The 12,302-nt window shown below is 34.7% G+C and overlaps 1 protein-coding gene across 2 annotated transcripts; it reads right to left on the minus strand.

Annotated features, from left to right (window-relative positions):
* Positions 1-3,840: 3,840 nt before the first annotated feature.
* LOC143453115 (coelenterazine h 2-monooxygenase-like) lies at positions 3,841-6,063 on the minus strand. Of its 2 annotated transcripts, XM_076954268.1 has the most exons (6): positions 5,907-6,063; positions 5,606-5,826; positions 5,275-5,382; positions 4,805-4,976; positions 4,517-4,687; positions 3,841-4,412 (listed from the first exon to the last, which is right to left on the minus strand). In XM_076954268.1, exons 1-6 carry the CDS (start codon positions 6,034-6,036, stop codon positions 4,159-4,161), a joined length of 1,056 nt encoding a protein of 351 aa, XP_076810383.1. In that variant the 5' UTR covers positions 6,037-6,063; the 3' UTR covers positions 3,841-4,158. The 2 variants fall into 2 exon arrangements, with proteins under 2 accessions (XP_076810383.1, XP_076810385.1); XM_076954270.1 differs by lacking the exon at positions 5,275-5,382 and having other exon boundaries at positions 3,842-4,412.
* Positions 6,064-12,302: the final 6,239 nt, after the last annotated feature.

Below are 12,302 nucleotides of genomic sequence, written 5' to 3' on the forward strand. Positions count from 1 at the left end.
AAAATTTGCTGCAGTCTACATATAGGGCGGCATTTTCATCGAAAGCCAGGGGCGGCAGCATATGCTCCTACGCCACTGCATATGGGACCTATTGGACCATGACCGCCTTCACGAACCCAATTTTTGAGGACTTAGGCTTTTTAACGTCTTGATTTCTTTTCGTTCATCTCAATTCTTGTTGCATGCGACAATTTTTCGGCTTTCACCTATATGGGAAAACATATAATAGGCGGGCACATAGTGTTAACAAAAATTGTTTTGTGAATGGCATTTTAAAGATGTAAACTATAAACTGGCAGTTATTGTGCGTAAATTATGAGAATACGTTTCATTTTGGGGCGTTGTAAACCGTTTTTCAATCGTAAAAATCGAACATTTTTCCATTTCGGGCGATGTGGAGTTGTGGACAAACGTAGAAATATTATAACCAGTCTTTAAAACTTTTGCCTCCTCAAACTACGACACTGATTAAAACGTTATCAAACAAAATTACTCTGTGCTTTGTGTTGAATAATAATTAATTAAATAATCATTCTGAAGTACACAATAACTAACCATAAATATTTTGTGCCTTTGACTACAAAGCAGCCATTACTATAGTACGCAAGCACACTGGCCTAAATGACACTTACGCAATACCAGCTTTGTTTATCAAAAAACCTACCTGATCTTTGCAAAACATAAAATAGGTGGGTTATAAGGCGTTACACAATTGTTCTACGTGGCGTTTCAAAATTGTCTGCCATAAATTACCAGCTGTTTGTATAAATTTGAGAATAGCTTACATTTTATTTCGTTGCGTTTTTAAAGCGTTTTTTGAGGCGTAAAAAGGCAAAAGTTTTGCGCTCCGGGCATTTAGGGCGGGGTTGGAAAAGGCGGGAATTTCAGACCAAGTTTTCAAAAAGTGCCCCCTTAACACCCCCGGACACAAGTTTGATACATAGAGCACAATACAGTTGTATTATTACTGATATAAAAACGATTTCTTGCGTAAACCATTTAAAAAGTATTTTGCGGGGATCCCTGTCCTCCACTTAAACCATAATCACTCGTCTTACTTTTTGATGCATCGTTTTATGTTTAACAGTATTATTTTCTCGGACATTTTGTAGGCTGCGTTAAAAAATTGGTAAAATGTTTTTGTTTAACATTGTACACTATATATCATGTATAGCATGTTGACTGCTACGTGACTCGCCGATTTGTCACGATGCGTTTCATTTTGGCCTGATTTTGTGAGTTCGGTGTTTCTTGACAAGACCCGGTTCTCTGATATTCGACACCTCACGTTGTAGCAAATTATTTCGAGCATATTTTGGAGTTAAAATTCTCATTTTAATTTAAAAAACCAACTTGTTTGCTCGTTTTCATAACAACAAGCCATGTTTGTAACATTATGCTTCTACCAATGGTTTAGGCCAGGGATGTCCAACCTGCGGCCCGCGGGCCACAGTGCGGCCCACCTGAGATTTTTGTGCGGCCCACTAGTCATTTTCACTCCAAGTAGTATTTTGAGCTTTGAATCTTAGCCTAATTAAAATGTACCAGTCAGCTCTTTATGTACCCATTTTTCTTGAAATTTAATAGGTTCTGCGGCCCAATGAATTATTTCAAGTGACAATGCGGCCCACTATAATAAAAGGTTGGACATCCCTGGTTTAGGCGAATGTAGCATTTTATCAGCAGGCTCTATCATGAAAAAAGTGCAGTCGCAATTATATGTTAAAACTGCTAAGTCATTTGCGTTGGAAAACATTTTATATTTTAACTTTGCATTCGTATTTAATTTTATTTTCAGTAGTTTCAATGTGATAACAAACACAAAATGTTATTTTCTGTGTCATTCTGTGCCATTTTTTTTATCATATCATATATTTTTTGCAATTGAGTGTGGGGCGATGAAAATGGTGATAACCTTGTTACAGCATAATGGAAAACATGATTACAAACAATTGACAAAAGAGAAAAACGCGGCGAAGACTCGAGACATTACAATTTGCAACATGTTTACTATGTGTTGTAGGATTATAACGATGAATGGTAAACACGGCCACCAAACCCAAAGGCGGTGAGGGGAGTAATATTCAAATCCAGTGTTCTAACATGAATATTTTGCAACGTCATAAAAGAAAGATACCGTAAATCTTGCAAAAAAGAGCAGATCATTTGCTATTAACCACTGTTTACACTTTAAGCTATAACTTACAGCCTGTTCAAGCTTTACGCTACTAGGCCAGTTGTGCTCTACCTTTAGGTTTATTGCACCCTATACAAGAGATAAATATTTTGCGTCGACCATAGTAATTTTGGCAATAGGCTAAATGTCTCAATGAACACAAAATTTCATGAAACACCGAATAGAACAAAATTTTTTCGAAAGTTCGTGAAAAATTTGAGCTTGATTTCTTGCGCAAATCTTTTTTCTATATAAGCATATCTGGGAACTGTCGGCACTAGAATCAGAAATATCCGGATAAATATCATTGATATCCAAATTAATCTTCGGCATGTTCGATAAAGCGACACGAAATGCCAAAATAAACATTTACAACTCAATAACTACATTTATTGAAGATAAAACTTTGAGAAACCTTGTATTTTACCGAAGTATAGGCCATGCTTTCAGTTGTGAGAACTACAAGCAAAATTTTATATTGTTAGAACGCAAGTAAATTTAGAAAAATTTACGCGAAGCAAAATTTTATATGGTATAAAACGTAAGTATATTTACTCGAGCAGATATAAAAAAAGCTTCATAAAGTTTTAGCGTTATTTTCATTAGGTTTGGGCTATTTAGTTGGATGTTGAAAACACTATCGGCTGCTTTTGCTTGTAAACTAAACCCTTGAAAATAAATAATATGTCTGCTTTAGAGGGTAAATATAAAAGCAACATCCCGCGGCTTATACCCGAGTAGTGCAAATGGAGGTACCGAGACACCCTTGGTAGGAACCACTGTATATACAGTAGGGGTAGTTTAGAAACGCTAGTTTTGTATTAAAGGTTTAGCGCTTCCTCGAGTAAAATGTAATTGCTTCCCAATTCAAATTAATTCTTTATATTGTTCAAAGCATTTTTGGAAGAAAAATCCTATTTATTTCAGTCGCTCTTATTTTGTTTTATTAAAAATTTCATAGCGTTCGAGTTTTCGAAAAGGTATTTAAATTAACATGATTTTTCCAATGCCAAGTTTTAATGACAAAATTCAATACATATACAGTAGGTCGACGCTAATGCAATTGTTATATAGCAGGGGTGGCCAAACTGCGGCTCTCGAGCCGCATGCGGCTCTTTGAGCCTTTGATTGCGGCTCTTTAATGAATTTGCGTTGATGAATTAGACATGCATTTTCCCGGTCTAGACGAGTTGTTTGATTAGATTATGAAACAATGCGTTCTATCACACGTAGTAACAATGGACTCATTGTTAGTAATAATCAAATTACACTCCAAAAAGTACGTTATTGTACAGAAGTGTGCTAACTTGTACACTGTAGTTACGTAAACTGTCAGATTGAAGCTGTACGTCAGGGCTGACCTAGTTTTAAGTCTTGGTTACGGTTATAATAATAATTGCAAAAAGAGTTGGTGAAGCCCAGTTGGAGACTCATAGTCATAGTATCACCACGCAACACTAATGTTAATCAATAGCTACACTTTTTTGTGAGTGAATAAATTCGTGTTTTTTATTGTGTTTTTGTTGAAGCTCTTTTAAAACTGGAATATGTTATATGCGGCTCGAGCATGAAGCAGGTCTGGCCACCCCTGTTATATAGGAACAAACTACGTTGAGTGTTTGATCAATTAAACTATTTACTGTATATCAAAATTTCCGTATATTCGTCAAAAACCACAAATGTCAGAAATGTTCAATTTTTTTTAGTATATTTCAGTATGATTGTTCACAGATCAACGCAAAAATTTAAACAAAGTTCTGAGTATGGATATAATGTATATAATATGTGTAACCAAGATTTTCCTTGGCCAGGAAACCTCCCGCTTTTACGGCTATGCATCAAGCATTATAAAAGTTAGTTGCACACTTTTATATTCCATTACAATATTTCCACATAATGAACTTTTAATTTCACTGATTTGTCTAACAACTCGTCCAAAAGCAGTCGCCACAAAACAAAGTGGCCAGAATATATCTCAAGTCTTATATTTCGGAGTCAATGACGTTGTTCCTAAGGAAGTGTCTGATGGCAATGCCAATGTTGTCCGGAGAATCTTCCTGAATAAAGTGGAGACCTCGTACTCTGACTGTCGACTGGTTAGGCCAATCTTTCACAATTTTTCTCATATATGGAGATAGGACTCCCGGCACTGCATCAATGAAGAGCTTTGGAATGTTGTAGGATCGTGAGAGAAATCCATTCCAGTCAGTTGCAAATTTTACCACATCTGCCGGGCCTAATAAAATATGGCTGTGGGTTATGTCATAAATTATGGACACACAATATTTCATCTAAACTAATTGTTAAAATTATGAAATATTCTTAGATAAAAAGATATACCTTCACTAGCAATTGGTATTTCTCTTGGCCAGGTCAGTGTTGGTCTCCTTGATTCACCAGGTTCGAGGTAGGGTTCACGATATACTTCCCATTCTTCATCAGTAAGTTGCCGAATGATTGCGCCCGACATAAGATCAACAAATGAATTGTTTTGTAAGACACTTTCTTCACCTATAAAAGTTTAACAACAGTCAACAAAATAATGTTGGTAACACTTTAGAAGCAATGTTAACATTTAAAAATATTGAGTTTTATTGTTAAAAGCGATACATCACGCAAACATCTAACCTTCGTATGATCTGTAAAAGCGCAACGTCTGTAATCCGGGTGGACCGGCCTCCCAACTTTCAAATGGTCCAACGATACCCTCCATGTAAGTAATAGACGCAACACGATTTCGATTCAAATTAGCCCAATGAAATCCAAGTCCAGAACCCCAGTCGTGGACAACGAGGTTTATCTGAAGATGATACCACGTAAAATTTAGTTGTAAAATGTTTAAAATAAAAAATGTAAAAACTCTACTAGACTACTTTGGGAACAGTGCAATATTATCTGACCGTTACACTTACTTATCAAAAGAATATACTGTAACATATGCTAATAAGATTTAACTAATTGTTGCTATGTACAAACATCTGTGTCTTAGATTTTCCATCGTAATTTAGCTAATAGTACATCACGACAATTATCTCAGAGTAACATACTATATTTTTAACATAAAACAAACGTAATACACCTTATATTATCACACATACAACTCGACTTGAATTCATTTGACTGAACATAAATTGAATAATCGAAACTCCAAATTTGGACATCAGCGTGTTAATTGAACACGAGCTGAAGAACGCTCCAACAGCAACCTAAGATAGCGAATAATATCAAACTGACTACCTTATACTCAATGATTTATTATTTTCGGCTAAAATGATACGATAGTAACACAATTCATTGCACCATACATACTTGGCCACACGAAGTTGCCAAAGTGCAATTGAGATAGCATTCTATGAACAATGAATCGGCGCTCGCCACACTACTACATTTAAGTTATAACACTTGCCTAATCATAATACCTTTAATTACCTTTTTAGGCAAGTTCATTGAGTCAATCCACCTGGAAAGAAATTTATATTGAACTTGGAAAGTGTAAAGAGATCCTTCGATCTTCGATGACTTCCCCATACCGATAAGATCCGGGGCGATACAACGCGCGATGGGACTGACGTGAGGTATGACGTTTCTCCATAAGTATGATGACGTAGGATTTCCATGGAGAAAGAGAACAACTCGATCTGAATTTTCAACTGAAAACAAAAACGTAAAAAGGAATTAATGAAAATTGTTCAAAACAGCATTTACTTGATTTAAGTTGTTTTAAACTTACCTGTATCTACGTAGTTGATGACACCAGACTGCCTGACATAAATTTGAGATTGAAATTCCTGATCGGAAATAGATTGGCATTTAGCTATGATGAAGCAATAGCCAACAAGCAGCAAGAATGTCTTCAGCATATTCGTGGTTTCGATGTTTTCGCTTCTGCAAACTTTGCTTATTTTTGTCAGCGCATTTCGAACCATTCCTTTATAAAGAAAACGCGACGTGCCATGATGCAGCAAAAAGATACGCTCGATCTTGGCGTAAAACGTTATTTCGCTTGCACTGTGGCTAGACAAAATAATTTGTAAAGTCATTGTTCTAAAATTTTCACTCGAGTCCAGTATTACGGCCTTTTTACCTTTCATTTAAATAAACCTACCTGATCCAGAATTCTTATCTCATTGGGGTAACCATATCCATAATAAAAATCGCTCGTGAAAAAAATCAAACTCGCGTTTCCCATTTGAAGATGTTCACATTTGATATGTTTCAGTATATTATTGTAGTTTTTTATTCACTATTAATGGTTTGGTATAATTACGCCATTTCCCTGCAAACAAGCCGTGGTATTATAAGTGTACTGTACAATGATCTGTAAAGAGGATGTGCATGTTTTAGACATATAGTTGAAATATAGGTACGGTATATAGTCTACTTTTTCTCTTTCCGACTTTCAAAGAAAAGACAGCATTTCAGTTGAAATATTTAGCTTAGTCATCATGACTGTTTGAGCCAATATGTCAAATAGGAAATACCGCTTTTGTTAGGACCAGTTTTTGCAGCAACAGGTTGCTTGACACAGCACTTTTACTGTCAGGCTACTGTGTGACGACGATAACGTTTTGTTAATCGTAAAATGCTTACTAAATTTGTCTTTGTATAGTCGATATCTAAAGAGTTTATACTGTAGAAGGCCGGGAATCAGCTTCGTCACATGTGAAATTACAATACTCAACAATTCAAATGAAGTTCTTATGTAATTCAAATTAAATGCCTTTTTTACTTGCTGATTTAAGCAAAATTGTCGTTGTGATTGTCATTGAAGTAAAATACTGTATATCCAAAGAAACAGAGACTTTAATATTCCAGGAGTAGGTTAAATGCGTCAGTATATGTTGCAATTACGTGCAAGTTTTCCATTTTAAAAAGCTTAGTTAGTATAAAGTTATATCAAAAACATTTAAAAACATTTGTTTTTGCAAGTTTATACAACTTGTATAAATACTTTAATAGAATTATAAAGAATCACTTATATTTTCGAATCTGTCTTTAATAATTTTTACAACATGTTTTCCTTGTAGTTGTTTAATTGACGATAAGTAAACGCTTCGTGTATTATCGTACATTAAATCAATTTAAATTTAACTGATTACATCAATTTTTGTTGATAGCTTGATAAGATGCTTATATTTCTGCGTTAAGAGAGTGTAGCATTTTATTAAGACAGCATATAATGAAAAAAGCCGGCAGTTGCTGCTATTTCTACTAACTGGAACGAATACAACCAGTAAGTTCAATGCAAACGATCTTTTGTTCCATTACTCGCCACCGGTAGTTGTATGTACACTCGCTGTAGCCATTATATAATTCATTATGAACTCGAATTTGGCGCGCAGAGTGTCAAGAGTATCACGTTCGACCTTTAGGTTTGTTTATCTTACGGAGCTACGACTTGGCATCTAAAAATGGTTTACACAGTGGCGTGGGCGGGGCGAGAAGGGTTGTCGCCAAATTTGCATGAGCGCAAAAATAAGACTTATTCTTATATTTTTGAAGAACCTATATCTATATCTATATCTATATTTATATTTATGTATATCTATATCTATATATATATTTATATCTATAACCTATCTATATTTTAAAACAAATATATGTCAAAAATTTTTCTATATTTTAGTCTTAGTTAGGTTCAGAAGATTCATCTTTGTAACAGGCTTAACACAATTTTATCATGGTGCGAACGGAAAAATATAAAAAACACATAGGGTATAATTTGGCCAATAAAACTAACATGACGTTCTGTTTGTTATAGTTATAGGAAATATTAAATGGGAAACTTGTTTATCTGCAAAGACTCACAAGCTTATAATATTTTAAAACTCATGTTATTAGAACAATGAAAAAACAATCGAAATAGAAAAGTACACAACGCAGCTAAAGATCTTTTTGATAATTTCATCAAAAATGCACTTTTCCCAAAATTACCATAAAGGTAAACTATATACGGAGGCTATGCATTAAATTGAATCAAAATACTTTGACGTTATGTAGCCTACGTAGGCTTCCAAGTAAAATTGCACAAAACTTGCGCATCGGATTTTGCCAAGAAAAACAAATTATACATTTTACTTTCGACAAGGATAAATGTAGGAAAGAAGTTGCTACAAAAATTCATAGAAAATCGCATTTCGTGTTTCGTTCGATCAATTACTTTATTCTTTCGGCTGATATTTAAACGCTTCAAAGGTCAATGTAAACCTTATTGTTAAACAATTATATTTTGAGGTCATACATTTTTCCAAAATTACTACTTAAATTAATCATGACGCATTACTGTTGAGGAGTTGATTGGTTTACCATGGTTATCCAATATCCATGATGGAACAAAATATCTTTCGGTAAATCGCTCAATAAATACCAGGAAAGTTTAACTTTTGCGCTTAATTTTTATTAATGCCATGTCGAACATAATTACATAACCCATAAAAGACGAATGTAAGGTCTTGTTTATGATCCTAAGATCGAAAACCCTTGCAGGCGCAACAGATGTAGGAAATACACTGCCTGTCGAAACTAGAGCCTAGCTAACTTTAGATAACAAGTAAACACAGCGGCACTGTGTTGTGGTGGTACGTCTTTCAGTGCAAACTGCATGGTTTTCTATATAAATTAAAATAACACCTATGAAAACAAAGAAAAAGTGTCACGGGAATATTTTTATGCACTTGTTTTTAGAAACACTGCATTTTAATGTTATATAATCCAGTTTTTAAGGTACTAGTTTGCGGTGTAGTTTGTTATTGTATAATAATATTTTACTGTTGTGGCACTTGTGACTCTTTTTGTCGTTTTTAGCAAATTGTAGATGTAGATACACGTACACGGTTTACGCCTTTACCCACAACTCCCCCCGAGGCATGTTACGCTGCCCACAATTACAATCTCACACCCTAATGATAATTAGTTGATTACGCTGTGGTTTGGTGGACAAGAGTTTTTGTACTGGTCATTCTAGGTTTTGGTTTAATACAAGAAAGACGGTTGTTTTTATTGAAGGGATGCAAATACCTTTGTTTTTATTCTGCACACGCAAAAGTTAAGAAATGGAATGCTAATAAAAGTTATGAGAGCATAGGCGGGCTAATTGACTAGCCGTAAAAGCGGGAAGTTTCCTGGTTAAAGAAAAGCTTGGTTACAAAAGCTCACCAAACCGTCTAACAAGCACAGCAGGTATTTTATGTAACAAATACACAAATAAATATCGCATTCACTTAACGAGCGTTTTTCGGACCAGGTATGGTTTAATTATCATCCACGTTCTTCGGAGTAATTAAATACACAAATGTGCAAATGAATACGTGTAGAATAAATATTGACCATTAAGAAGTAAACGATTGCTCAAAAAAGGCAATAATGTAAAAAACTTACCAAAATGCAATCAGATAACGGTATATAAATCCAACAAAAGTATAACATAATCCTTAAATCAAAAACTTAAAATTTTCTAAGGGCTTCTACAAGATGAAATAATAAAATGCACTCACTATCATACGTCGTTGTTGATTAACTGATAAACTCTACAAACTCTAACAAAATACCCGCTTACTGTGACCTCTAGCTTATGAGTGCACAACAAAGAATTTTTAAAAGACGGCAGCACGATCGATATTAACCACGAGCGCGACCAAGCGATAGCGCACAAGCCAAATCTCGAAAAAATATAGTGACGATTTACCATGTAACAATGAGCGTTAGGCGTATGGCGTATGGCGTATGGCGTATGGCGTATGGCAATTTCTCCAGAAAAGTCTCATGTCATTTGTGACTTACCTTTATTTCTGTAAAAAAGTGACCAAGAAGAATTTTTTTTCACATGTAAACAGGAAAAGTACATTTTCCAATTGTATTGTTCAAAACATCTCACATATTAGAGTTTTCAGCTTAAACAGAACAATGTAAACAAAACTTAACATAACGTTTGACTTACAAGACAGTATATTGTCAAAGAAGCATTACAGTGTTTGTGTATACGAGTATGCCGCTATAGAATCTATGGAAAATCAAGAACCGAAACGAAGCTTTGAAGTTAAGAGTTATAAATGAGCTGTTTTCAAATGTTACTCGATTTTAAGTTACAGTTAAAATGTTTTCATAAATGTTGAGGCAAAATAAAATCGTACTGTTATGTAGTCATCAGTCATTATCATAATCAGTATCAAATTTTAATTAGTGGCGAGACAGCGCGGGATAGGACTGAGTGAGATATGACCTTTCTCGCATTGATATGATGACGTCACCATCGGTTTTGCATGGATAAAGAAAAAAAATCTTAATTTTTAACAAAACTAAAAGCGGTAATGCTCGCTAACTACTACAACTAAAAAGTTTGGAATTATCAATAAAAAGGGGCTAGTCACACTATTGTAATTAATCATATATATTAAACGGTTTGTACTGTAGCACTTTCTCAATAAGTTTTCATGATTTTGGTGGTAAAGTAACAGACCAAGAGGTAGAACTAAAAAAACGTTTAAGAGGCTTCTTCAAGTATTAGCATAAAAAGCTTCTTATTACATTACTGCTTATTGTTTTTTTTTGTTATCAGATTGTAATCATATGTTTAATTATATCATAATTACTTTATTTTATCATATTGTTTAATTTTGGCCATGAACGGAACGGAATGCAAAATGCTATCTTTTCTTGAATAGCGTATAGCAGTAGCATTTAACAACATGCTAACAGTTATAGCACAAAAAAGACTCATGGAACGTTAAGAAACGAGAAACAATGGAAAAGCTCAAAAGGAATCTCATGCACTTCACAATGGAAATCTCAGATCGTAATAAAAATTTTTTCCACTTGATTGAGGTAATTTGGACATTGTCGTTGTAAACAAAATTTATAGAAAAACCACATAGGCTACAAAATTTGAAGTATTTGGTTAAAGTAGTTTCATTAGGCCCGATTAGGGTTTGTTATAACTATCACCCGCACAAACCCCAACAGTTTTAGTTGATTAACAGTAATACTGGAAGTCGGAGGTTCCCAGCCTTTTATGGTTTGCGACACCCTTTTTTCAGTATAAAAAATCCAGGGCACCTTAAGTGCTTTTCAGCTTTTGAATTTATGTTGTTTATGAGCTGGTCTGCTGGTCAGCGGTAACGTGAAAAGGTTTTATATCGGGGTTTTTAAAACAAAACAAAGTTCTTTGTGATTAAACTGTTACACTGTAAGTCTCCTTGTTCGTTGGAAATTTTGCAAGGATGCCGCCGCAAACCGGTTAAAAACACTGTCAGATAAACCCAGGTAAGACGTATACTGACCTTGTGTCACGCTATTGGCCAGGGGTGGCCAGACCTGCTTCATGCTCGAGCCGATTCCAGTTTTAAAAGAGCCACAACACAAACACAATAAAAATTCGAATTTATTCACTCACAACGAAGTGTAGCTATTGATAAACATTAGTGCTGCGTGGTGATACTATGAGTCTTCACCAACTCTTTTTGCAATTATTAGTATAACGTAACCAAGACTTAAAACTAGGTCAGCCCTGACGTACAGCTTCAATCTGACAGTGTTTAACTACAGTGTATAAGTTAGCACACTTCGGTACAATAATGTAGTTTTTGGAGTGTAATTTCATTATTACTAGGGCCATTTTTATTTTGACCTAAAAAAATTTTTTTTTGACTTTATTTTTATCAAATTTTGACTTTATTTTGACCTAACGAAATTGCTTATTTGTAGAGGCCACAGTTCTTCCTCCAGTTACCCAAACATAATATTTTGTCGATTTCAGACCCAAACGTAATATTTTGTCGAAAAGTCAAGGTGTTTTATGGATTATAAAAAGTGCGTCGTGTTCTTTGGCGTTAGATTTAGGTAGCTTGTGTTATTTTGTCCTTGTGAAAAGGGCACTTTGCCTCGATTTTCTCCGAATTGTAAATTCTAATAAACAGCAAATTAAACAGGGAAGAAGTAATGTAACCCCCTTCACGCGGCATAAGGATTAATTTATTTAAATACGTAACAATGAATAAACAATGGACAATTTGCGATAAAAGTTACTGCTGATCCAAGTGGGCATTGTGACTTATTTCCTGCTTTTATGGGTTAATATGGTTTAATTGTGTCGCAGTTCCTGATTTACAATGCTTCCACGAGGATTTTTACA

Source organism: Clavelina lepadiformis, chromosome 4, assembly GCF_947623445.1.
Source record: "Clavelina lepadiformis chromosome 4, kaClaLepa1.1, whole genome shotgun sequence".
Classification (NCBI taxonomy): Eukaryota; Metazoa; Chordata; class Ascidiacea; order Aplousobranchia; family Clavelinidae; genus Clavelina; species Clavelina lepadiformis.

What these genes read in the sequence shown, in the direction of transcription:
- LOC143453115 (XM_076954268.1), bottom strand. Translation starts at nt 6,036, where the DNA reads ATGCTGAAGACATTCTTGCTGCTTGTTGGCTATTGCTTCATCATAGCT. An exon ending in CATCAACTACGTAGATACAG is followed by an intron (nt 5,827 to 5,906) that starts GTAAGTTTAAAA and finishes TTTTGTTTTCAG; the next exon opens with TTGAAAATTCAGATCGAGTT. An exon ending in CTTTTACAGATCATACGAAG is followed by an intron (nt 4,688 to 4,804) that starts GTTAGATGTTTG and finishes AAACTTTTATAG; the next exon opens with GTGAAGAAAGTGTCTTACAA.